Source organism: Polypterus senegalus, chromosome 7 (genome assembly GCF_016835505.1).
Source record: "Polypterus senegalus isolate Bchr_013 chromosome 7, ASM1683550v1, whole genome shotgun sequence".
Taxonomy (NCBI): domain Eukaryota; kingdom Metazoa; phylum Chordata; class Cladistia; order Polypteriformes; family Polypteridae; genus Polypterus; species Polypterus senegalus.
Window position 1 is genome coordinate 44,524,775 of NC_053160.1, and position 27,445 is coordinate 44,552,219.

The window sequence follows — 27,445 nt, forward strand, 5'->3', positions numbered from 1 at the left end:
CTTTTATATGAGTATTGAGAACCAGAATGAGTTAATTACAGGCTTGATCATTTTTGCAGGTTTTCATTTTTATCTTGGTACTTTTTTATGTTATACATGACACTCATTTTTTTTAGCTTCTTTATAATCTGTCTATATAATTTCTTATAAGAGGACAGCTGTGAAAGGGTAAAATTGACATTGCAATGGGGGACATTCCCCTATGTGTGGGTTCCACATATAGAGATGCAACCAATTCAGCTGCAACTTGTCATGATCATTACTAGTATAAAAGACATTAGGAAAAAAATATGTCAATCCTATTTACAGAAAAAAAAACACACATTGGAATCGATTAAGATTATTAAAAAACAAATGTATAGTAAATTTTGCCTGTTTCTTTCCTATTTGTTATCAAATACCAACGTCATAAATACAAAGAGCTTCATGAAGATCATTTCACAGAAGTGGTTAAACAATTTGCTGGTTTGTAAAAGTTTAATAACTACATATACTGTATGGAAACAAACAGCAATCCCACACCCCAAGTTCTTTGTACTTTTATGCATTCATTTTTTTGGATTATAGAGTAATATGAATTCCTGAAAAATACATTTAGCAGGCAGAACCAGAATAGTTATTAGACTTGTGTAGAGCTGAGTAAAAAAAGTAATCTCTTACAAAAAAAAAAATAAAGTTATCCTCTGTTAACATTAAATGCTACAATAGTGGGAATAGCCCACCTTTGTAAATGCATGCTGACATACTTTATGTACTGTAGTTCCATGTCTGAGTGCCTTAAGCTTTAAGTGCCACTCTGAAACCTGAGTGTTGGCTTCATTTCAGACTTCATACTTTTCTTTTTTTCTCATTAATGTAATGCTTTTAAATAATCTGCTTGGTTGTAATCCTACTTCAGTCTGAAATGAAACACTAAAGTAAGCATGTTCTGTGTCAGCTAGACATACTGTTATAGCGTTAGGCTTGTTTTGATTTAGGCTTTAAGCCATTTTAAACATTTTGCTAATGTTTTTCTGGATGAACATGAAAAAAAATGTTTTGACTCAGTATTAAAACAGGTCGCTATTGCCACCTTCTCAAAATTTCCTACTCTACAACTGACATTGTGTCCCATTGCTTTGTAGTTTATTTTGAGTATTCACTTTGGTTATATAACTGAAAGACCCTGAGCAAGAGCTGTTTTATATGGAGCAAAGTATGAAATTAATATGGACTTCTTTCTAAAGTATTAATTTATTGAACTCTTTCTTATTGATTGTTTTTTAAGTCAATAAAGGCCATATCACATTAGGTGACTATTCCAGTGATTTTCAGTCGTAGCCTTCATTTACATAATCTTAGCTTGTCACAGGCAGTTGGTGGCATGCTCTGGTGTAGGTCTGTCATGTAATGTGACAAGCCCAGCTCCTCACTCCAAATAGTTTGAGACTGGCCCCGACAAAATCAAGTTTGATTTTGTCTTTAGTCATAGGGGCTCTCTCTGTGCACATAAGAGCTACCAACCAATAAACACTTATTTAGATGTAAAATGAATATAATGAATTTGCAGTACCTATTAACCTCTCATACAACGCTGGCTTTGGCAGGCTGCAAACTATTGGGTGTCAGAAAACGGTACAAACATGACTGTGCTGGAAAGTCAGCTTAAAGTTGCTAAATTTGACATGCCCAGCAATTTTTTGTTGTGTAAACTAACACGGTCAGGAGACGAGATCAGCAGTCCCAAGTCGGCAAGTCTGACATACACCAATGACTAATCGTCATGTAATGTGACATTGGTTTAATTTATCAACTTATCAACAAATATTTTTACACAGTATTTTTCTGAAAATGTTATTTAACACATTAACTTAGAGGAGAGTCACACAGTTTATATGTTTGGTTAGATATAGTGAGCACCCATAACACTTTTATTTGACACTGACAATTTTTAATTTGGCGAGTCCAGGCAGTAATCTTTATTTGAATCTTGAGCAGCAAAGCTGTTTATGTTGTATTGGTTTATTTTTATCACACAATTCTTGTACTTTGCTTTGTTTGTGTATTAGTCTTTCTTTGTGATTGTGTATGTAAAAAAAAAAAAATGTCTGTGATATTTTGGGTATTTTTGTGAATCTCTCTCCTTCCATTTGTATTCAGTCTTATTGTGTCCCCATAGTTCAGTACCAGGTTCAAGAGCAAGAGCTTTAAGCAAGGTTTTGTTCAGGACCAAAAATCAAAGTATTAATTCCTTTACTCATCCTAAATGCTCACTGCACCAGACATCACTTCTGCAAGTATAAGGTTGAATTTGACCAAACAAAACAAACATTATCTTTTAGCAAGATGCCTTCCTTGGCATGTCATTTTTAAAAAATATTATTATTACCTTACCTGTAAAAGAATACGGGTACAGCTCTTGGATATGTGAAGGTGCCATGGGTGGACGGTATACCACCTTCCCTTGATTAATGTCAGCCTGAGTGAAAAATTCAGCTGGGTGATTTGGTCTATCAATATTTTCAATTGTACCTAAAAACAAAAAATGTCCTTTATTAGGGCTGCATAGTACTGTATATTAAAAATAAATTCTTAACATGTGATTTTTCAATGACAGGTCTGACATATCTGGGCCTTGGAATTTAGGCTTAAATAGTCACCTTGCGGTTAATGCAAACAACACATTATTTTTAAAAATCCAATAACTATAACAGTGCTATGATGTAAATACAGTAAGTACAGATTGTATGACTATTTTTATACAAAGGTTTTCTCTGTGCTTATGTACTTGATTGACTATATCAGGAAAAATGAACAGATTAAAACAAAATTTTAAGTAAATTAGGTGGATGTAAATTGTTTTTCATAAAATAGCTCAGTATAAATGGAGTAAAAACAATTCAGTAACACACATAATAAACACTGCAAAAATGTGGGAGTGCTTCTAGCTGTGTGTGTGTTTTTATTACTGTAAATAGAAACAATTTCAAACTTTTCACCTGAGTAGTTTTATTGAAGGGTAGATTCCAGATATGTTCAGTAGTCATATTTTTCCTAACTAACTATTTTTAATTCTTATTGATGCTATAGTAAAGGATTGTGCCTTCCAATGATGATCTTTCAGATGTTTTTGTTATTTAATTTTGGGAGGTACTAGGAGTAGCTTTATTATGTAATTATGTGTAATTTAAAAAGAATCTTACCTTGACCTGCAATTAAGGATTTAGTAATATTATATACAAGTTTTTCACTTGGACTTTCTGTGTCTTCAAATGAGAGTGCAGCAGGTGTTATCACTGTTACACGATCTTCAAATGCCTACAAAATATTGAAAAAAAAAAACAACTTTAAATCAGCCTGTAAAACACAGATACTGTTCACTTGATGAACAATGCTGTAAATGTTAGAATTAAAATAAATTAAAAAATAAATAAATGATTTCGTTCTTACTGTTAAGTGAAGGCTTGCTCCTGAAGACAGCTGTGGCACACCAGAGATCTTTGGGATTACTCCAATCTGGAATGTATACTTATCACTCTGAACATCCAAAGACCCTCCTCTTGACAACTAAATATTTTAAATACAACTATTAAGTAATAATAATATCAACAACAATTTCCAAAACAAGTGTGATATCACTGCTTAATGAAAAACGATGTTATCTTGCTCAACTGTAACAATCCTAATCCACCTACCATAACACAATTGGAAAAGATGTGTCATTTTACTTAAGAGTATAAAATAATGTTCTTTTCATAATCTTGCTTATGATTTTAACTATTTTTTAACAGTTCCTGTTAAAGTGATTAAGTTTTAGTTTCAGGGTTTCTAGGGCCAACAAATCTGGTGGTAATATTCACTGTTTGCTTATAGGTGTTTTTGACTCTATTACACACAAATTATGTTCTCTTATAGCACAATCTTGCTTTCTTTGTAGGAACCATCATTTTTGTTTATGGTTGCTATGCCATGACTAGGTTGGACGACCACACTTCCTGGTTGTCCAAGACTGGATTAAAAAAATACAGACTTCGCATTATTTCTGATAGTTCTAAGCTTTCACATTTTCATTTTTTACATTCAATTTACATCTCACGTTTTAGCATCTAATTCACTATATCTTTTGACTACTATTCTGGTTATGCATTTTCTCCCTAAAGTGCTGTTTCCCTGTGCAAACAGTACACTACTAAAGAAAATACATTTATTAATTGTATCATTAACTATTTGAGTACCCTGAATCATTACTAACAGTTTAAACATTTTTCTTTTGTTAAATTCATCTGAAATATTTTTCTTTCTCTGCTCCTTAAATAGATAGGGGAATGGGAATTTGATGTGATTTGAACAACATTTCTGTATTTCTTACTAATCCATAAAATACACATTTTAATAAAAACCTTAAAATCAAGAAAAAAAGATAATTATGCTAGTGCTGAAATCATTTCTATATCGATCTACCTCTCTATCATGTTGCTTATTCTGTTCAAGACTGTGGGGAGTCTGTACCTATATACAACTTTATCCAAGTTAGGGTTAAAGCATCGAATGCAAGGCAAGGTACCAAACCTGGAAAGGCACAATCAGGTCCATGGCAGTATTCTTGTTAGAGCTGCTTTATATAATAGAAACAATTGCCATTTGCTGGCATCAAATATATTATACTGTGTGTTCTGTGGAAGCGTCTTTGTGTGCAGTAACCTGAGGAATCTAATTTGTAGCAATCTTAAAGCATGGATTTTAGCAGTGTCCTCAGTGTGGTTCAAATTAGCTTCTGTCCATATCAACATATTAATATAAATATACAGCATTACTATTATTTACACAGTCCTAACAAGTGATACATACATGCCACAATGAATATTATTGAACTGCTTTATACATTACACAGAAAAGGAATGTGCTCCAGTTTGACACACAGTATTTTATGTTAGAAACCTCAAATACACAAATGTGGGTAATGTCTATAATATAGAGAACAAATACAGACTTAAACTACAGAAATTTATTTTAAAACTGAATAAAGGTGTGAGACCAGGCTGGGGCTTCAACTCAACTTTGTTTAAAAACTACATCACTGAATTGGATACTTCTGTTTTTTTCTTGATTTATTTTGAAGTAAATTTTTGTATCTGCTATGTTATTATTATTTTCTTGATTGAGTAATATACCACTTTAAAGTTCTGCTTTTAGAAAAGAAAATGTAAATTAAAATAAGTAATGCAAATGGTCGAAGGTACAAAATATACTGTATATTACCCATGAATATTCAGAATATTCCCCAAATCAATTTTATACAGCATGTTGTTTTCTCTTTAATGTTGTATTCAGATGATTTAGTTGCCAAAAACATGAATAAAAACAGTACTTGCACTGGTATAATCTACAACAATAAAGAAATGTTCCGACTACTAGAACTAATGCTCACTGTCAACGTTTATGTTTTTAACTTCTTCAGTTTAGTATAGCACCTTGAGTTTTACAGAAAATTAATTGCACATGTACCTGAAATTGAAAAGAATCTCTGTCTGATTCCACTCCAGAGTGCTTGTACCACACGATGCCATCATTGATATCCTGTTGAGTAAATGATGATGTGGCAGCTGCTGCACGTCCATCAAGCAAATGCGTCCATCCTTCAGAAGGGCTATCTGCTGGCATAGGCACTATCAAGATCATTTCACCTTAAGCAGAGAAAGGGAAAACTATTTTAATACATAATTTTTATTTATTTCTTTGTTTCTTCATATTAATCTGTTATTAAACAAAAGGAAATCCATAATGAATAACATCTATTTTTGCAATACTGTTACTTAAATCGTTAATTGCAATTAGCTGATCACTATATTGAAATTGTAATCTGAACATGTCTTTCTTCAATTGGTCAAAGTCAAAGTGAACTTTATTGTCATCTCAACCATATACAAGTATACAGATAGACGAAATTGCGAAGCTCAGGGTCCACAGTGTAACAACATGATGTGCAAATAGTAAATTAAAAATAGAATAAAAATTTTAAAATTTATAATTAAAACACAAACAAACAAGACAAGACATTGTGCAAAGATAGGACAAACAAGTAGCAGCAATATTGATGTGTAAGATATGTAATATAATAAGTAAATAAATAATAAATAATAGATATAGATAATACAGAAATTATCAGTGTATGATAATAGTTGTTTAAGACGTGTGTAAACAATGACAGGTCAGAATGTTTCATAAATCCTTAGAGGTCAGTATGAGATTTTCAGTTCTTTGTAGGATAGTGGTTTTCATGTATAAAAGTTCTGTTTTGTAGAGGAGGTTGAGGCCGTGTGGAAGGTCCCAGGGGGCAGCCTGGTGTTAAGGAGTCTAACAGCTTGGGGTAAAACTCTCCTGCAGCCTCGCAGATTTGGCTTTGATGCTGCAATATCTTCTCTTGGATGGCAGAAGTGTGAAAAGTCCATGTGAGGGGTGTAAGGGTCCTGCACAATGCTGCAGGCCTTGCGGACACAGCGTTTGTAAAATATGTCTTGTAGTGAAGGGAGAGGCACCCCAATAATGTTCTCTGCTGTCCACAATTAGGTATCCACAATTTTTATTTCCAAGTCAGTTTGTATTGATTCCTATTTGTACATATTTTGTCTAGGAATTATATATACATATATATATATACATATATATATATACATACATATACATATATATATATACATACATATATATATATATATACATACATATATATACATATATATACATATACATATACATATACATATATATACATATACATATATATATATATATATATATATATATATATATATATATATATATATATATATATATATATATATATATATATATATATATATAAATCTACGCACTGGAAACTTTACTTATGAAATCTATCCTGTGTTATATTAAGCAAAACATCAAAACTGTTTCTCTAATTATTGCTAACTGGAATTATGAATAATATTCAGCACAAGCATGCCCCACTTGGAATTTCCCTAACCTATCAGCAGGCTTTAATCTTCTCTGGCACTCTTGGAGTAGCCCTGCAGCATCATAGCTTTCTTTTCATCAGTTTTCTCTCCACCCATCTAATTTGTACTGCTGTGTATTAGCTTCATAAACAGGTTTCCAAGAATTACCTTATAATTTTGTATATTTTTTCTTTGTTTTTTAACCCAAATAAAATATTAATACTAAAGTTGAGGGCAAATTACAGTAACTATATATCCAGACGGCATAAACTTAATTTAGTTGTTAGTAAGAATAATAAATTAACAGGGAAGTACTTCTTTACACATAAATCTGCAAGAGTATGGGACATTCTGTCCAGTCATGTTATGAAGTGGATGCCCTGATGTCTTTCCAGAAACACCCAAGGAATTGTGTGTTACCAAACAAGACCATACATTTAATCATTTAATTCTTAAAGACCTAAGTCTTAAAGCTACATCTTCCCCTAATGCATATGCTCTAGGTTGCTGATAAGAAGATATAAATATTGCACAAAAACTAATCTTGATTACATATACAATTATCTTACAGGACAGCCTTTTCTTGCTTGAATACAGAAAATAAAATTACCAAATTTTGGATTTCCTGTTGATGGCGTGATGGTATAGACGACTTCTGAATCAGAAGAACCGCTAATTTGCGCATCTAAATATCTTTTTGTAATCTGAAGCATACCACCTTCAGAAACCCAGGCTTTGATATTAGAGAGCATACTAGGCATTTGTCCACTCTAGAGAGAAACAAAAATGAATTGCTTAAGTATTGTAATTCTACCATTAAGATCTTAATTTTACATTGACAATTCCAGAATATACACTAGATAATGCCATTTTGACAATTCTCTAACATAATTGACATTTGAAATAAATCTCAACATTATTAGAAGGAATACATATTACAAAGTTTAACCTGCAATAGACAACTATAATAGAGAGTGTATGTTCCTGTGATGTTCGGGTGAAGAGATTTTTATTAGTAACCTTAAAACCAAAATTAACCTAGAGAACTGTACGTTGGAGATATTCACTTTGTACACAAAATGTTTGGAAAGTGTCAAGTACAGTAAAACAAAAAGCAATAGAATTCATGAACTAAAGAAACATATTGACTAAACAGTTTTCAAGCACACAAAGTCCTAAAAATACACAAAATGACCAACACAGGAAGAAAAATGGTTAGTAATGAAAGGGCCACATAGAATCTTTATAAACAAGAAAGGTTGATTTCTACACAAAAAAATGTTCTGTAACCAAATAAAGCTTTAAGGAGAGAAGCCAAGGAATTACCTAAAACAACAAAGGCAATCCAAGGAAAACTATATCCTAATACACAGTCAAAAGTCAAAGTCAACAAACAGAGTAAGTGTTCAAAAATTACAAAAAAAAATATCACAAAAAAACACAATAACAATAATCACTACTGAACCTCACCAACACCACGAGGAAATGAACTGCAAAGAACTGTAGATTTTCCCATGTGGTGTTGGGTAGGTAGTCCTGCTTCTTGGAGGACCACCCACAAAAAACAAAACAGAAGATACTTAAACACAAAAAAATCAAAATAACCCACACAGTTAATATAAAAATGAACAAAACAGACTTAAAAACGATAAAAAGCTTAAAAGCTGCATTTGAACTCTGGCTGAAACACAACAATAGGAAGAACAAAAATCAGGAAATAGAAAAAAAAACAGAATACAAAAAAGAAAGGCTGTATTACATAAAAAATACACTCATTCATAATTTATAATTTAGGATGTTACACTGGAGCTTTCACTGGTGTAAATAAAAGCAATTATAAAAAATTGAATGGTCTCTTGGCAGTTTGTTTGTGACTTAAAGAGGATGAACATGTCCCTTCAGTTAATAAGCCTTTTCCTAGCCAAACATGTATTTTGGAAAAAAACTGAAACTAAAGTTCAAAGGACATGATTATTTGTTGTATTCAGCTCAATTTTGTACATGATAAAATTATCCAAAATACATCAGGGACTGGATCTTAATCTTGAACGGTACCATGGAGCTGTAGCCTCTCTAGAAAATATGTTTTGTCAGATTCACAATTACTCCTGATCCTTATTTGATAATGTGTGGAGTAATACTAGATAGGAGTAGACTATCTAGTGTTAAACTAAAGATGATCTCCTATATAATTCATTGTTAGGATTCTGACTGATTTTGCTTAACTGGAAGAACTGTAATGTACCTTCCATAAATTTATTGGAAAATGACATATTGTATCATCTAAAACTAGAAACAGTGCAGACTTTTTTCAGAATTTGGCACTTTTAAACAATATTTTAAAATAAGTCTACTGGGCCTCTGATTAACATCTGTTCAATTAATTAATATGATAAAAATATGGTCTTATATATGTGGTATGGCTCTCTGCACTGGGTAAACCTTGGGTTTCCAGTGTTGATTGTGATTAATTTATCTGAACTTTCTTTTGGTATGTCACATTAATTGGAATGTTTGTATCCTCCATATAGTATAGCACTTTGTGTTTGCTTGCTTTATGATAAAAAATTGTAAAAAAGTAAGACCAGAAAACGGAACAATTTAATTATTTTTTTGTTTTACAAAGGAAACTACATCTTTCAGTAACAAAATATATTTATGATCAGCTTCAATTAAAAAAAATACTTATGACAACTTTTACCTGGAAAATAATGCATTTTATTTTAAAGTTGATTAGTAAAAAAAAAAAAAAAAGAAAGGAAATGGGTTTACAGCTTAGGAAAGGAAGATATGCTATTAGGTACTAAGCAATGTGAAAAAGTTTTATTGTTTGGGAAAACGTTCAAGTGAATTCATACATCATATTGACGGCCAGCCAATCTGAATATCTAATAATCACATCTTGCGAAATCTTGCGAATATTTTCTCAAAATTTACACAATGCTCACTATAAACTGAGCAGAACAAAGAATTACCATACTCATCTAGCTGTATAAAACCTCCCAGATCAATTCATTATGCCCATCAGCTCCACTCCATCACCTCCACCTCCCCGCCTACCAGCTAATTGCCTCATCCATGATATCCTTTCATAAAAGTAACTCTCACACTCTACAAAATGCAGAAATGGATTTTCACATTATTCTCTCTCTCTCAAACATACGCATACTTCTATTGACTGCAGTTCTTCTGAACCACTCTAACGCCCACACATGCACACTCTCCTTCTCTCAAACCTGCTGCCTTCAGATTTTAATTTGGAGTGATCGATTCACACAGGTCGGGCTGGGTGATATGACCAAAATTCTATATGATGGTATTTTTCAAAATTATACCAGTTTCACGGTATTTAACTGTATTTTTTTCCCCATGCACGAGTGGATGTTAACCACATTTTCAACTGCAATTATTGAAGTAGACTGGCTAAGAATAATCTATTCCACTGTCATGAGAATACATTGTACAAAAAAAAATTTTATGTGCACACAAGAAATAATACAGGTTTGCATGGCCCCATAAAGTGATAGTTTTCAAGGGGGTTGCACTAATGAACAGGAGGAATCACATTGAATGACAGTTGCAGTCAAAATATAGAACCTTTTTATTGAACAAATTTTGCAAACAACTTAAACTATAATTTTGACTACAAATTTTTAACCATCCAAAGAGGCATTTAGACTTAGTAAAATATTCAGAGATGCTTGTCAAAAGTTGTGCTGAACATGAAAAGGAATAGGAGTAAATATTTTTTGTAGACCAACTACAGGCAGCTCCTATTTAAGTGATTTCTTGATTGAAACAGGTGTGGCAGTAATCAGGCCTGGGGGTGGCTACGGAAATTGAACTCAGGTGTGATACTCCACAGTTAGGTTATTTTTTAACAAGGGGGCAATTACTTTTTCACACAGGGCCATGTAGGTTTGGATTTGTTTTCTCCCTAAATAATAAAAACCATCATTTAAAAACTGCATTTTGTGTTTACTTGTGTTATATTTGACTAATGGTTAAATGTGTTTGATGATCAGAAACATTTTGTGTGATAAACATGCAAAAGAATAAGAAATCAGGAAGGGGGCAAATAGTTTTTCACACCACTGTATGTGGATTGTAATGGCGTTGGTTATCTTGATCCACTGCTTGCTTTTTTTGTTGTAGGCAGTACTTCTAGTAAATGTGTCTACAAGTAATGTGTGACTCGAGTGTCCTCTAGCTTTTTCAGTTTTACCCAAGAACGTGGAGGATGCTAATCTTAGTTCCATATATTCATGGTACTCCAGAGCATGTGTGCGGCTAAGGTGGTGCAGCAAATTGCTTGTGTTGCCGACAACTTTAGCTCCACAGCATTTGCAGTAAATAGTTGTTTGGTCCACATCCAACCTTTGAAAACAAAAATCTCCAGACAACAGACGCGGCTCATTTTTTCAGCAAAAGTTCTCCTGTGTAATCATGTTCAACTTTATCGTCTGCTACAGCTTCAGTTTCGGAATGTTCTCTGTCATTTTCACCACTCAATACCTCCACTAACACATGTACTCCTTTTTTTTTTTTTTTCTTCTACCGTGTCCTGTTCGGCTGTAAAGCAATCAGAATTGATGTCTGATGCTGGCAACTAGCCTTACAGTTTTTCTCTCAGGTGGAGCGTTACAGCTTCTGCTGACGTCACGCCTAATACCAAAACTTTGTTAAAAATATTTGTAGATGTTTTTAAGATTCAAACCGGACACGGAGACAAGTGAAAGAAAAAGAAGAGAGAGAAGGAAGAGATGGAGGTAAAGGGGGAGGGGGGGTTTTTCGTATAGAATAAACAATAAATGAACCAGAATCCGCTTCTAGACCTGCAGAAAGAGAGGAGGGAAAAAAAAAACAAAAAAAAAACCACAAGACAAAAACACATGTACTCCGTTGCATGCGTGTTTAGCGGTGTAGCAGTGAAAAAAGTACCCCCTTAAACTTTTTGCCGCTGCGCCATGTTCCGAACGTTGTTTAGGCTATTTAAATTGTTGTATATACTATACAGTATACTCCACCTTAAGACACTTACTGAAACTTCAACAAGAAAATAAAATCGATGTTCTGTCACCCACTGAAAAATTCCTTACTATAAGCTGTTGACAGACATTGAAGATTATGACTTTAATGCTTAATGTAATTTTATTTATTTTATTTTTTGTATAAAAAAAAAATAATTATTTTTATGAGTGCATCTATTTAACAACAAATAATTAAAAAAACATAAATCATGTCTATTAAAAATATGGGATAACAGCTTTTAAACTACCTAAAAGATTGCAATATGTTATTACAAAGCATGTCTAGACACTCCATCTTTAGAAAAAATCTCTGTTACTCTGTTTGTACAAGAAAATAAGGAAAAACGGTAATTAGGCAAAGAAGTTGTCTCACTGCCACTTGCGCAACATGTCAAAATGAAAGACTTGGGGTGGGGGGGGAAACTCATTTTGATCTACTGTGATATTTATTAAGAACAAATTTAGGTCAACTGTAGATTTGAAAGTGTGTCCTCAACATTCATTTATTCTCCATTTTTATTGTATTTCCATATATATCATTACAGCTGAGTGCTCTGGGAGATATGGGAAGCTTTTGGTTAGTATCTAATTATATGAGGTAGGAAAATCTTGGTTTTGTTTGCGAGAAGTAAAAACATGCTTTATTATGCTTTATACATGCTTTTACTGTACTTTATTCTTGATTCTGAAGAGAAGCTGCATGGGTATTTATTTGTATTACTGGTACTGTATACCTTAATTCAACTTTTGTCCACTATAAAATAAATACAGAATACTACAATTAATTAAAAAACACCATCACTGATGAAAATATTGAAATTTCAAAAAACAACAATTCAAAAGTACATTCAAAGATTTAAAATATCTTGGGGTATAATTGTCAATTAAACATACTGAACTTAAGTTACCTTTTGTGTGACCACAATCTGGAAAACTATATTTTGGTATGAATGGCCATCATTCATCTGCAGAACCATTGTGTCCTCTTGGCTATCCCCACCATCATGAATGTATTGTAGCAGTGATCGCTCAAGGTCTTCCAGTTTAAACTGCTGAACATTCAGATCACCATGAATTCGGACCAATCGGCCATGCCTGGGGCTCTCAAGAACCATGATCAGTACATCTTGTGGGTTGTCATTGTCTTGAACATTTAATGATGAACTAGAAATAATACCAGCTTCACCTCTTTTAATTTGAAGAGGAGCATTTGCCAATACATAGGGTGCCTAAAAAAGAATATATTTTAATAACATCATAAAACAGAAAAAGTAACATTTGGGGATTCACATAAAATGTTGAGCATTATACACATATATTTGCAGTTTGACAATTTTAAAATAATTGAACACTATATTTTCTACCCAAAGGACTAATGGATGCCCTCATTTTAAAAATAAAGATGAGTTATTGATCTGTATTACAAATCTATAAATCAATCAAATGGTATCGATATTACAGCATTTGATAAGGTGTATTTTCAACCCCAGAAAGGTGTTTATTGAACTACTTGAGCAAGGAGCAGTACAATGACTACATTTTATCATTATTTCTTAAAAGTTACATGGCTCTACAAGAAGATTTTTTTTATTTTTCAGTATTTGTATTTCTCCTCTAGCCTACATCTTTGAGCCAAGAACTCAAACAACCCAGAAACACCATTGTTCATAATTTGCTGTCAACTAGCCAAGGAAAAAACAGCTGTGGGGCTTATCATTCAAATCAAAGCATGCAATCTGTGTTCCAGTGCCAACTAAATGCAATATTTTTATTCTCTTCTGTCTTGTTATGACTGCAAAACTAGTATAAGCTGCTGAATTATGCTGAGGGCAATGTCTGGAGACACCAAGGTTATTATAGTTTTTCTTTTTATATTAGGTTTTATTTCTATATTTTTTCTGACCTTACTTGGAAATTCAGTTTAGTTTTAATTTTCCTTCATCGTGTATTTTTAGTTTTAATGTAGTTTTTATTTTACAAAGACATTTCTATTTTATTTTTATATATACAGTATTAGTTTCAGTTTTAGTAATTATGGTTATGGTACAGTTAAAGAGCTACTATGGAGTTTAGTTTTTGTGTCACAATGAGACAGAACTGTACACTTAACGAGTATGAGTTTGATGTTAGTGGAAGCTTACTACAGTACACGACACAGTTTACTGTTTGGTTTTGTTTTTATCTGATAAAAACAAGCATAATCAAAACCAGATACTGAATATGAACAATTTTACACAATTTTATAATTTGTAAAATATTTTCTATGCCATTTGTGCTGTACAGATCTGTGCTGACTGTTGCCACTTTTTTCTTTTCCTTTTATTGCCCAGAATGGGCCAATTTGTAATGAAATTTAGGTGAATTTTAAGGTGTGAGGGTTTTTTACTCCAAATGTCTACAGCACACAACATATCCTGCACCAACGACAATGTGCTTATAATGAATATTGCATTCAAAACTCTCAAATATTGGGCTTTGTTATTTTCTACCAGCCATATTAATCTCTGATTCCATCTCAGGCACAAGCAATTTATAGACAGAAAAGATATCAAAAATCAGAAAACAGATTCTATTGTGTTCTGACAGGTGTGACCATGAAAATCACGGGGGCTAAGGAAGAAAAGGACTCTTAGGCTTGAATCAGTGTGCAGACCCCACCTAGCTGTATTGAGGGAAACAAAGAAAAACAAGCATGTAGTATGAAGGTTAGGGGCAGTAAGACTTGAGTATCCCATGCACAACAACAGTAAACCCATAATGAGTAGAGCAAGAGCAGGTAATAAGAGTATGGACAGGCACAAAATGAAACAGACAGCATCTGAGATTAAGAACAATACATTATATAAACCTGTTTATCCAGAGCAAGATCACAGGAAAGCAAAAGCCTACCCAAGCAGGTTTGGATGCAAGGTAGGAAAAATCTGTTATGCAAAATGTATGATATGGCTGATGTTAAGAACAAAAACAATATGATATTTCAACAATCTATTTTGAGAGAGAGACAGAAACATTGAAAAAATGGGGACAGATTTTAAAACATAATTCTACTACTGGATAATTTTCATAATACCGGGTATTTTGAATTGTGAATATTAACTAAAAAGCTATTAATAAATGTAGCATAAATACAAAAACATACTGTAGATTAGTATGTTTAGCTTTTCATTACTTGGCAGACTGTCTTCGCCTAACTACCTGTAGTTCAGTAGAGACATTGCCAACTAAAGAATTTTACAAGGTTTGTATTGCATCATTGTTAAACAACTTTTTAAAGTGATTAACAATATGCTGATCTTGGATGATGACATTGTCAGTCTCTCCAACAGTGCTTTCAAAAATCGGGAGTGGTCTCCACTAGACTTTCTCATCCAGTCAAATATGGGGATGGATATTTGAGGTGTAAACCGTAGTACAATGATTATATTATATACAGTAAAGAATCATCAACAACAAATCAAATTAATAATATATCGAACAATTATTATTGAATAAAAGTTGAAAGATTAATAAATTGGACTCTGCAGCTGCATGAACAAAAAAAAAAATTGAGTATATATTCAGGTAAAGTATCACTTCTGGTTGATGAATTTGGCCCAAAAGTTACTACAGTTGTACACTTTTTGTTTAACAACTATATGCCAAATTTCATCCATCTATCTAGTTGCATTTTTGAGTTGTTGTGTTTACACACAATTCCAAAAAAACGTATTTTCGGACTCAGGGAGGTCTAAAACGTCAAGATTCATCAAAATCTTGAGGTCGAATTATTGTCATGTTAACTATACTTTTTCTATACTTTGTATGCTTCGTGTGTGAAGTGGCAAGTGAATTACTGTCAACAAAAAGCAGGCACCTGATAAATAAACTGAAATGTTACTCGTGATTTTTCTGTCCATATGGTAAAGTTTGTGTTGATCAGCACATTCCAATTTCAAGCGTTTGAATTATTTCTTGATATACAATAATTGCAAAGAATGGTGTCACGTAAATCGCTTTACACGTGTATTCAGCGTGCTCTGTCATTGCAAATGCTGTGTGAACAGCCGGCCTCCTTTCACCAGCTGCCATTCACTGGATGAATATGTGCAGGCGGCTCGTAGTGGATGACTTTCTGGTTTAGAGTTAAAAGTTACAAGGGTTAAAGACCAACAGCAATAATATTCATTCCAAAACGAAAACTTAAATTATTTTCAGGAATTTATTATTTTATTTCAGTTAGTCTTTCCAGCTACTTTAATAGTTCCGTTCAGTTTTAGTTTTCATTTTGGTTTTGTTAATTATTTTATTTCAGTTTACGAAAATGTTTTTTTAATAACAGTTTCAGTTTTAAATTTTCGTTAACTATAATAACCTTGGCTGACACACATCTGCTCTCTGATAGGATACATTTGTTTTCCATTTTGAGTGCGTTGCAAGATTTTCCTGTTTAGATGCAGCAAGATGATTACGATTATATATTTAAAAACAGTTAGATGCTATTGATTTAAATCATTCTCAGTCTTTCACATAAAAATGATTAATCTGATATTAAATTAAGATTATAAGCAATAGTGTGCCTTCCATTTCATTAACTGTGAAAAACATCCAGCTAAATATAAGTATTGCTTCACTTGCATTGAGAATTTTTGTCAGTATTAAGTTATGCATTTCTAATATGAAAAAGCTAACCTACTATCAGAATAGCAAATGGTAGGTTGATTGTGCCATTTCAGAACTATCACAGCCAAACTACAATTATATTCCCACTTTCCAAACCCGTGTTCAATTCAGTTTAGGTTTATTTGCATGTGTACACAATACTACCTTATGGTAGTAACAGTAATATAATATTACTTTTTTTAAAAAGACAATGAATAAAACATATAGTGAATGTGCCATACTGTATATTAGATATGCAACAGAAAAGCACACATTTCTCAATAAAAATGACTGGAGAATAACCTTGTGACATGTAAATAAAAGCTGGCTTCTGACCTACTGGTGTGAAAAGCAATGGTCTTGTAATGTCTGTCAAAAAGCAGGGGTAAGAAAAATAACTGTGCAGGATATATTAGGTCTTCTATAATAATGTTTGCCTTTCAACTGCAGTGTCTTATACAATATGTCCTGAACAAAAAGTAACTGTGTGCCAATAATATATTATGCAAACTTCAATTTTGCTTTCCTAGCTGAGCTGGTGCCATCCGAGGATAGCTAAGGAAGGAAAGGCACTGGTGACTCTTATTCACTATAGCCAGTTAGTTTTGTGTCTGCTTCACATTGTCAGTACTGGTATCTCTTTGACATTTAAAGGCAATGACACTCTTCACAGCATTCTCTCCAATGCAGATGGGAATATTTTTTACTACTTCTTGAAGTCTACTACAATCAACAACATGACTTTGCAGACATTAAGTGAATCATTGTTATCTTGACACTACATAGTCAGAAGGCAAATCTCTTTGCTCTACAGTCTCTCATTGTTGGTGATTAAGCTTACTGACAAGGTTGCATCATTAACACATTTAAAGAAGGAGATACAGCTGTGTTTGGCCACTCAGTCAAATAGTAGATGAATAAGGAGTACAGAGTGGGATTCAGCACATGACTTTGTGTGATCTATGTTGAGAATAAGTGTGATGGAAGTGTTGCTGTGTATATGCAAATGAATGTGATGTGCAGATGTAGCGCCTAAACATATTTACTCAGTATGACAGTTCCATTGATTCTTCATTCTTATTCCTAATTAAGCAGTATTTACTCTGTAATTGCTGTGTGTGAAAAGAATTTACAGCATGTGGTAGAGATCCCACCAATCGCTCTTCTGCTAATGTACATCACAAGTAACACTGTAAGGGAAAATCATTCTATTTATATTGCAGTAAGCAAAAGTGTCTTAAAATATTTCCTAAATTACTGAAAAAAAATAAATATATGTTAGTGGCACTTTTTTCCAGTCTGAGAATTATTTTTTATTTAATTTACAATAAATAATTCAGACTACACTGCTATTAACTAATTTTTCTTTATCATTTTTTTCCAGTATACAGATATCTCATTCTACAAGATGAAAACCCACAATGCCATTGAATGCTCAAGAACTTAGATTTTTTCTCTAAATCTCTAAAATGAAATAATTGATTTGAGTGGTAGCGCTGCTGCCTTGCAGTTAGGAGACCCAGGTTCGCTTCCCGGGTCCTCCCTGCGTGGAGTTTCCATGTTCTCCCCATGTCTGCATGGGTTTCCTCCCACAGTCCAAAGACATGCCGGTTAGGTGGATTGGTGATTCTAAATTGGTCCTAGTGTGTGCTTGGTGTTTGTGTATGTCCTGCGTTGGGTTGGCACCCTGCCTGGGATTGGTTCCTGTCTTGTGCCCTGTGTTGGCTGGAATTGGCTCCAGCAGACCCCTGTGACCCTGTGTTCGGATTCAGCGGGTTGGATAATGGATGGATATGAGTATTATGTGTGTATTAATAATTGGTGGTAATTTAGGTGGTTATAAATTATTATGTTGTGCTGTCTATTAAACTTGTCAGAAAACAGTAATAAGAAAAAACATATCTCCTCACCCAACACAATCATATTAAAAAAATCAAACAGAAAATTATCAATAAATTATAAAGAATGGATGGAATTAAAAAAAAAGAAAACACTAATGAATGCTACAAAAATACATAAACAAGGCAATCTGATGGTGTCAACAGGATCAGGTCTCCTACCTGTTAGGTGTGTCACTTCTAATGACTTGGGGTCATAAGAACACAGAAACTGTGACCAGGACTTAGACTTGCTCACAGGTTAAACTGTTCACTAGTGTAATTTCCATCTGGATAAAAGGGTATCATAACCCTCAGAATTTTGGTATACACTGAGTATGGTTTTAATATCAGCAGTTGAGGTCACAAGTTATCAGTTTGCCACTATAATTCAGCCATAAGCAATGCATTATGAGGACAATGATATAAACTAAGGATAAATCCATTTAGGACAAAAAACAAGGAAGTACTCCCTGCGTGGAGTTTGCATGTTCTCCCAGTGTGCTTCGGTTTCCTCCCACAGTCCAAAGACATGCAAGTTAGGTGCATTGGCAATTCTAAATTGTCCCTAGTGTGTGTGTATGTGCGCCCTTTGGTGGGCTGGCACCCTGCCTGGGGTTTGTTTTCTGCCTTGTGCCCTGTGTTGGCTGGGATTGGCTCCAGTGACCCTGTAGTTAGGATATAGTGGGTTGGATGATGGATGAATGGTACGGCACTCCGTCCATGGATTGCTCCTGTCTTGTGTTTGATGAATGCTAGGATTGGTTCCACTTGCACTGTGACATTGCACTAGATAAGCAGGTTTGAAAGTTGTATGGAGGGATATTTTTATTTAAACAATTTGTAAATAAAATTCTAAGTGAAATGTACCTAATATTTGTTGTAAATGGGTAGTTTTTAGTTACTAAATATTATGAAATTCATTAAAATAAATATATACCTGTAATACACATAAAATGTGTGTATAAATGGGAATATATATAAATCAATACATTATGTAATTCTTTTAAACTACCAGATTACAAGCAAAATGTTATATAGGTAATAAAGGTCCAAAACAACAAAAGAGGCTGATACGATGTGGGACTAGGGATGCTGCTATTACCAGCTTCACCTAGGACAGAAAAAATCCTAGAGCCAGCCCTGTTAACCAACAATCATCAACATTATATGACACAATGAGTATAAAAAACACACTCACATATTTAAATCTGATTAAAGCCATTAATTACAAACATTTTCAAGCCTGCCTCACACTGTTTCACAAAAGTAAAGGGTCAAAATAAATCATTCTTTTTTGAACTAGTAAAACTGTTTGGGAAAGTACTCAGAATATTCAGGTGTTTATAAAATGATTGTGTGCATTATTAGTTAAACAAAAATTTCAAATTATACCTTGGGGATTAAAAAGCCATACACTTTGTAACATTAATATAACTGAAAATATACATTTTGATGACATTGGCTATAAAGAATAGTCCCACTTATTGCCATTATTATTACAACAGATGAACATTAGCATTAAAACAGCAAGAATATTTCTCTATGTTACATAATTTTTAAAAAGCACAAGATAGTCTTTCTAAAAAGAAATTCAAAGAGCAACTTGAAAGTTTTCAGTAGTTACTTTAGATTGAGTACCCATGATTTTAAAAATTTTATAAGATGATCTTCATAGAATAAATTACACTATCAAATACAACTGGACTCCTGATCTCCCAAAACTGAAAAACTGAGTTTAGTCCCCAGAGCACAAAATTTGGCCAAAACAGAGATCAGATTGTTACAGCAAAAGTTTAAGATAGTTAACTAAATGAATATGAATATGCATATTATGTATTCTAGAAAAATCACCTTTAAACAAGCACTGAACTCAAAAAACAAATAACAGTAATCCATTGGTGTATGAAATATGTGCACTACAGTATGATTACTAGTTTTTCAATATTTTGCACACTAGATCCAAGGCCTTTTACAATGATCCTTCTTCTCAGAGTACAAAGTAAGTTGCAAAACAAAAAAAAGATGTGTACTCCTCTCACTCATCATCAGTTTCCAATGAAAGAAAACATTTTTTAAATTTGAGTGAAAAATGTATTCAATAAAGAGTCTTCACCCAATTTCTCATTCTTTGATATTTCTGTTATAAATGGTCTGTCAATACATTAGCCAAAGAATTTGGTCTTTAATCAGATGTTCATTTGTTTGTGTGCATACATGTAAATAAGATATCTGCTCTAAGTATATATCAACAATATATTTCTAGTTCATTACTTAATAACATGTGAGTTTATCTTTTTTTCAATGATTACTTCCCAAACTTCAGAATAAAGGGTGAGTGAGCAAAACTAAGTTGCATTAAGAGTATTATTCTATCAGAGACTTACTGATGCAATTTTAAACAAATAATTTCTAAAATATTGAGTAAACAGTCAGCTTTAAAATAGTTATAATTCAATAAAACAGTATCAGGATTATTTGTGCAGTACAAAATTGAATGCATTTTCTAATTACCTGTAATGAGACAGCTTGTACAGTAATTGTGCCTGGCTGGGAGAACAGCTGCTGATCTGATACTTTCAGAGTGAAATGGCCAATCCTAAAAAAGTTCAAAGGCATATATTAATAATATGTCTGCCACAATTTGTAATGTTTGCTGCATGTGACACATAATTATCAGCATGTTCACAAATACAACACATTCTGTAACAGTAACACATAACTTAATGAAAATATGCAAAGTCTGAAATGGTTGATAAATTTCAGTTCTTAGATGAATGCTTTTAGAAAAACGCATTTTTTTTTATGAAAACCAGAACCTTGGTACATTAAATAAACATTAGATGTTTTTTGTATACTCTTTAAATAATGAAAAGGAAAAGAGTGCCTTAATTTAAATCAGCAGGGCACAAGACGTTTTTCTTGTATTGTTCAAGAAGGGCCTCTTGTACTATCAAGTCTGTTTCAGTCACTGCAGCATTAGTGTCTTAGTTTCAGGGTATAATCTCTCCCTTCTCAACCCTACTTGTATGAGAAAAAACAAAAGTATTCTTGCTGTGTTTTGTTAATTTGGGCAAGTGGTATGAGAATGACTAGACATTTTACACACACACACATACATATATATATATACAGTATATACACACATATACAGTCATATGAAAAAGTTTGGGAACCCCTCTTAATTCTTTAGATTTTTGTTTCTCATTGGCGGAGCTTTCAAAGTACCAACTTCCTTTTAATATATGACATACCTTATGGAAATGGTAGTATTTCAGCAGTGACATTAAGTTTATTGGATTAACAGAAAATATGTAATATGCATCATAACAAAATTAGACAGGTGCATAAATTTGGGCACCCCAACAGAGATATTATACTTAGTTGAGCCACCTTTTGCAAATATAACAGCCTCTAGATGCCCCCTACAGTCTTTGATGAGTGTCTGAATTCTGGATGGAGATATTTTTGACCATTTTTCTATAAAAAATCTCTCCAGTTGAGTTAAATTTGATGGCTGCCGAGCATGGACAGTCTACTCCAAATCATCCCATAGATTTTCAGTGATATTCAAGTCAGGGGACTGTGATGTCCATTCCAGAACATTGTAATACTCCCTCTTACTGAATGCCTTTGTAGATTTCGAACTGTGTTTTGGGTCATTGTCTTGTTGGAATATCCAACCTCTGCGTAACTTCGAATTTATGACTGATGATTGAACATTATCCTAAAGAATTTGTTGATATTGGGTTGAATTCATGCAATCTTTAACTTTAACAAGGGCCCCAGTCCCTGAACTAGCCACACAGCCCCACAGCATGATGGAACCTCCACCAAATTTGACAGTAGGTAGCATATGTTTTTCTTGGAATGAGGTGTTCTTCTTCTGCCTTGCAAAGTGCTTTTTGTTATGACCAAATAACTCAATTTTTGTCTAATCAGTCCAAAGCACTTTGTTCAAAAATGAATCTGGCTTGTCTAAATGAGCACTTGCATACAACAAGCGACTCTGTTTGTGGTGTGAGTGCAGAAAGGGCTTCTTTCTCATCACCCTGCCATACAGATGTTCTTTGTGCAAACTGCGCTGAATTGTAGAATGATGTACAGATACACCATCTGCAGCAAGATGTTCTTGGAGGCCTTTGGAGGTGATCTGTGGGTTGTCTGTACCCATTCTTACAATCCTGCGCATATGCTGCTCCTGTATTTTTCTTGGCTTGCCAGACCTGGGTTTAACAGCAACTGTGCCTGTGGCCTTCCATTTCCCGATTACATTCCTTACTGTTAAAACTGACAGTTTAAACCTCCGAGATAGCCTTCCCCTAAACCATGATACTGAACAATCTTTGTTTTCAGATCTTTTGAGAGTTGCTTTGAGGATCCCATGCTGTCACTCTTCAGAGGAGAGTCAAAGGGAAGCTCAACTTGCAATTGACCACCTTAAATACCTTTTCTCATGATTGGACACACCTGTCTATGAAGATCCAGGCTTAGCGAGCTAATCCAAACCAATTTGGTGTTGCAAGTAACCAGTGTTGAGCAGTTACATGCATTCAAATCAGCAAAACTACGAGGGTACCCAAATTTTTGCACTGCCAGTTTTTCACATTTGATTTAATTATATACAACTAAATACTGGTTCACTAAAAAACTATAAAAAAATAATGAAGAATAGCAGTTGTGATGAGGTGCACTTCAATGGTTATCACAACCCACCCACCCCCAAGAATTGTCATGGGCCGCTGCCCACATGGGATGCCAAGGAGTCAACCAGTTAAGATGTCACACACCAGACGGGACATTTAAAGCTGAGAGAAGAGGTCATAAAGTCAAGGCTCAGTTTTCAGAAAGCTGGAGGCTGAAGCTATACTGCACCCACAGTTATGGGCCCTGACCCTTTAAAGATGATAGCTATGTGCTTCCTTAGGACTTTTCAGAGGCAGAGAAGTAAACCAGTTGCCACAAAGCAGCCATGGACACCTTTTAAAAAGATCTGATTTATAAGCCAGGTAAGGTTGGACTTGGGATAGGAACAGTAGACAACAACTCACCTGGCAAGGAGAAAGAAGCAGGGATTACAAATGTGGAGTGAGGCAAGAGAAAAGATTCCCTGTACAGACAGGCCTAGGGGGATATAGTTTTATTGTTTTGGTTTGTTTAATACCCTATTGCATAGCCTTTTGTTATGTCCATGCTGGAACCCTCAACTCCTAGCAATAAATTCCTCTTTTTGGACTGAATTTTGTTGTTTCTGAACATCATTCTGGTTTGAAGTCATAAGGAGCGCTCCCTCCATAGGTTGTACTATGTAAGTTCATTTTAGATTTTTTGGGAGTATACAAAAAAGACAATATTTAAATTGCAGTTTCAAAGACTTGGTATTGTATACATTTTTGTATTGGATGCTGACAGAAGAGGGAAATATTCAGCCAAATGATACTCAGAGAATTTAAGTTGTAAATGTCATTGAAACCAAAAGAATTGCACTTTATAACTTAAATCTTATTAGTATGCATTAATATGTAAATTGTGAACAACAGATTCTTGTATGTGTTTCTTTTTTTTTTTTACTGGAGACATGAAATAAAACAAACTTTAGTGTTATATGAAGAATCACTACTGATAACCTTTGTCAGAAAGTTAGATTATTATAGGAGAATAACACTTCATGAGGCTCTATAAGTACAACTTGATTATTAAAACCAATATTTTTAAAACGTATCTGAGGAATCTATTTATTTAATGGTTTTCATTGGAACACATTTTAAACATTGCACATGCTGTCTATGGCCACACTGGTTTCTGTAACCTATTATGAAATCATGGATTATAGTATGTTACTGTACAGATCAAATTTTTACTAATACTAGATTTGATTAGAGACCTTAAATTATCATTTATTTTTTTTTAGAGAAGAAACATAAAGTGAAGTGACTTGCCTAAGGCTGCAAAGTTACCAAGAGGTGTGAATTTACCCAACAAACTTGGGGTGTAAAGTTTAACACACTAACATCAAGTCTATACTGTTAATCTTGTTAAAAAGACATTCTTCCCCATTCTACATTTTATATTACACATTGTTTGCTGTAAAATGGAGAACTTGCCAAATAATATTAAAAGAAAAATATTTACAAATTACTAATGATTAGTCTTCACATATACATTTATGTTAGACTAGTCTTCAGTATATATCAACAGTCAATTTTATATAAATCACATCTTTCACAAAAACTGTAAATATTTTACTACAAACTTTCAAATAATTTACAAATAGGAAACATATCAATAATGTTCATATTAATAATGTTGACTCTACTTTTCATGCAGGTTAGGTGCATTGGCGATCCTAAATTGTCTCTAGTGTGTGCTTGGTGTGTGGGGATGTGTGTGTGTGTGTCCTGCAGTGGGCTGGCATCCTGCCTGGGGTTTGTTCCTGCCTTGCGTCCTTTGCTGGCTGGGATTGGCTCCAGCAGACCCCCGTGACGCTGTGTTAGGGTATAGCGAGTTGGAAAAAGACTGACTGACTGATGACTCTACCTTTCATTATGGTAAAAGAAGCCAGTCTGTTACAAATTAGTTTCAAGTGTGGCCGTTCTATTTATACAACAGTCTTTAAGCATTAGTGATTTCCTTAATAAAAGGAGGTTCTCCATTATGTACCCTGTAGACTTCAGTTACTGATTGTAGGTTTACTGGGAAAGACAGTTTACGGCATACATTTAAGTAACCAAAATCTTTAAAATAATGGTCATCATAAAAAAAAAAAAACAACAAAACTTCTCTAACAAATATTGAATTGCTTAATGCAATGTAAAAAATACTAAAATGTTTCATTACATTATGCTCTTTTTTTAAGGATGTTCATCTGAGAAATTATACAATGTGAATGTGAGAGCACCCAGTGACAGACTGGCTCCCTATTCATTCTCTTCAACCTAATGCTCCTACAAATTGTTAAGATTGTGTAAAAACTAAGGGACATCTTAAAAAGAACAACAATTGCAAAACCCTGGGGTTTCCTTCAAAAAAGTCTGTTGTTATATGTTTTGAACATGCATATACTTCTAAAGACTGCACCCTATATAGGCAAGATATATTTATTGAGCAATTACTGTTTAAACGAAAAAATGCTGTCTACTAAACAGGACTTCAGTCTAACTTGACACAAACTGTTTTTACCTCACTGTTCTGATAGACGTGCCATAGCCTCAAAGATCAGGGGCCTCATACTTAATGGCATGCGTAGAATTCACATTAAAAATGGTGTACGGACAAAAACAGAAATGTGCATATGCACAAAAAAAATCCAAATGCATAAATCCATATTCTTCCACTCCATAAATCACAATTAGTGTGAAAAATAATGCTTGTGCACGTGCCTGCAGCCCCACCCCGACTCCTCCCAGAATTATGCCTCTTTGAATATGCAAATCAATACAAACAGCCCCTTGCATTTTGCACTCTGTGAAAAGACAATAGCAAAAGCACTGGGGGAAAGAAGAATTTCAGCCAATACCAAGTAGAGGCAAGAAAAAGCGTACTATTTGTTGATTTAAGCAGTGATATAAACAATAAAAGGAAGTTGATCGAGTGACATAGTGGCGGAGAAACTCGACAGTTCAACTTCATAAAGTTGCACAGTGACCAGAACAAATAAGAAGTGGTCAGATATGAAAGTCGCTAGTTGAAAAGGCTAGTTGTAGCCCACTGTCTGAGTGTCATATGGAAGCGTATTAGGGTACAGAGAACAGAAAAACAAAAGAGGGATACAGTGGAAAAAAGTGTCCAAATGCCAATTTTAATCTCAAAATTTCCACTTTAATCACATACTTTATTTTGTCATTAAAGCAGAACGTCATAAACTTTATCTTAAAATCATTTAATTTACTAGATTCTCAGATCCCATAGCAACTAAAGTAGCACTTTACATGCTTCGTATTTTATGTGTATTTTTATGTGTTCTATGTTTGTAATCACTAAGTTTTTCTTAAACAGGCTTTCTCTTCTGCCAACAGGACAGAGAATACATTACATTCATGAAATTACAGCTCTCTGAACAATGTACTGTACATACAGTACAGTCTCGCTTATCCGACATTCCGATTTATCTGACGTCCAATTGTGCAGCTGTGTCTGTGTATAGGAGAGTGGCAGATCCCGCTACAATAAATAACTACGCTGTTACTGTTTCAGGCTGAATAAAGATGGTGTCGCTAAAGTACTGAGACTCAGCTTTGTGTTTTGGGGACTCGCACGTCACAGCACAAACACACACACACACACACACACACACATGCAGTCACAATGCTGTAGTAAACAGTATACGCTCATATGGATGTTGACTATATGAGTAACAGAGTTAAGGCTCTAGAAACTACAATTAATTACATTGAGCAACAAGAAGAAGCTACAGGAATCGACATAATTATGCTGCAAAGATGGCGAGACTTGACAGCAAAGAAACGGCACTCATGAGGAAAGCAGACTAAGATCAAAAATGTCTTTAAATCATCACAGGACTGAACTTTTTAAGTACAGATATACTGTATTTAACTTCAGACAATTCTATAACTGTAAGTTCATTTTTTCAGTTAATTTATTCTGTTGTTTTGTTGTAAAACATGATTATTAGTTTCGTAGTGTGTAAAATTAGAACATAGCTTGACGTTTAATAGGCTTTTTCTTAACACCTCCCATTATCCAACATTTTCGCTTATCCGACGTTCTGCCGGCCCGTTTATGTCGGATAAGTGAGACTCTACTGTACTAAGATGTATCCTTGATATCATTTTTATTATGACAGGAATTAATCCATGTATTAAACATGGGGACATGATGGTGCAGTGGTAGTGACGAGCTGGCACACCATCGAGAATTTGTTCCTGCCTCTCGCAAGATGCTTGCATCACCATGCACGACCTTCGATTAAATAATTTATTGCCGCAGT

At 33.9% G+C, this 27,445-nt stretch overlaps 1 protein-coding gene across 2 annotated transcripts in view; it reads right to left on the minus strand.

Moving 5' to 3' along the window:
• fras1 (Fraser extracellular matrix complex subunit 1) overlaps positions 1-27,445 on the minus strand; it is a 304,511-nt gene that overhangs the window by 86,342 nt on the left and 190,724 nt on the right. For both annotated transcript variants that reach the window (XM_039758545.1, XM_039758544.1), the window contains exons 28-34: positions 21,013-21,097; positions 12,892-13,212; positions 7,564-7,723; positions 5,485-5,663; positions 3,430-3,546; positions 3,183-3,297; positions 2,374-2,511 (exon numbers count right to left, since the gene is read on the minus strand). In XM_039758545.1, the coding sequence (XP_039614479.1) occupies positions 2,374-2,511; positions 3,183-3,297; positions 3,430-3,546; positions 5,485-5,663; positions 7,564-7,723; positions 12,892-13,212; positions 21,013-21,097 (1,115 nt within the window). The remainder of the gene's footprint in view (positions 1-2,373; positions 2,512-3,182; positions 3,298-3,429; positions 3,547-5,484; positions 5,664-7,563; positions 7,724-12,891; positions 13,213-21,012; positions 21,098-27,445) is intronic.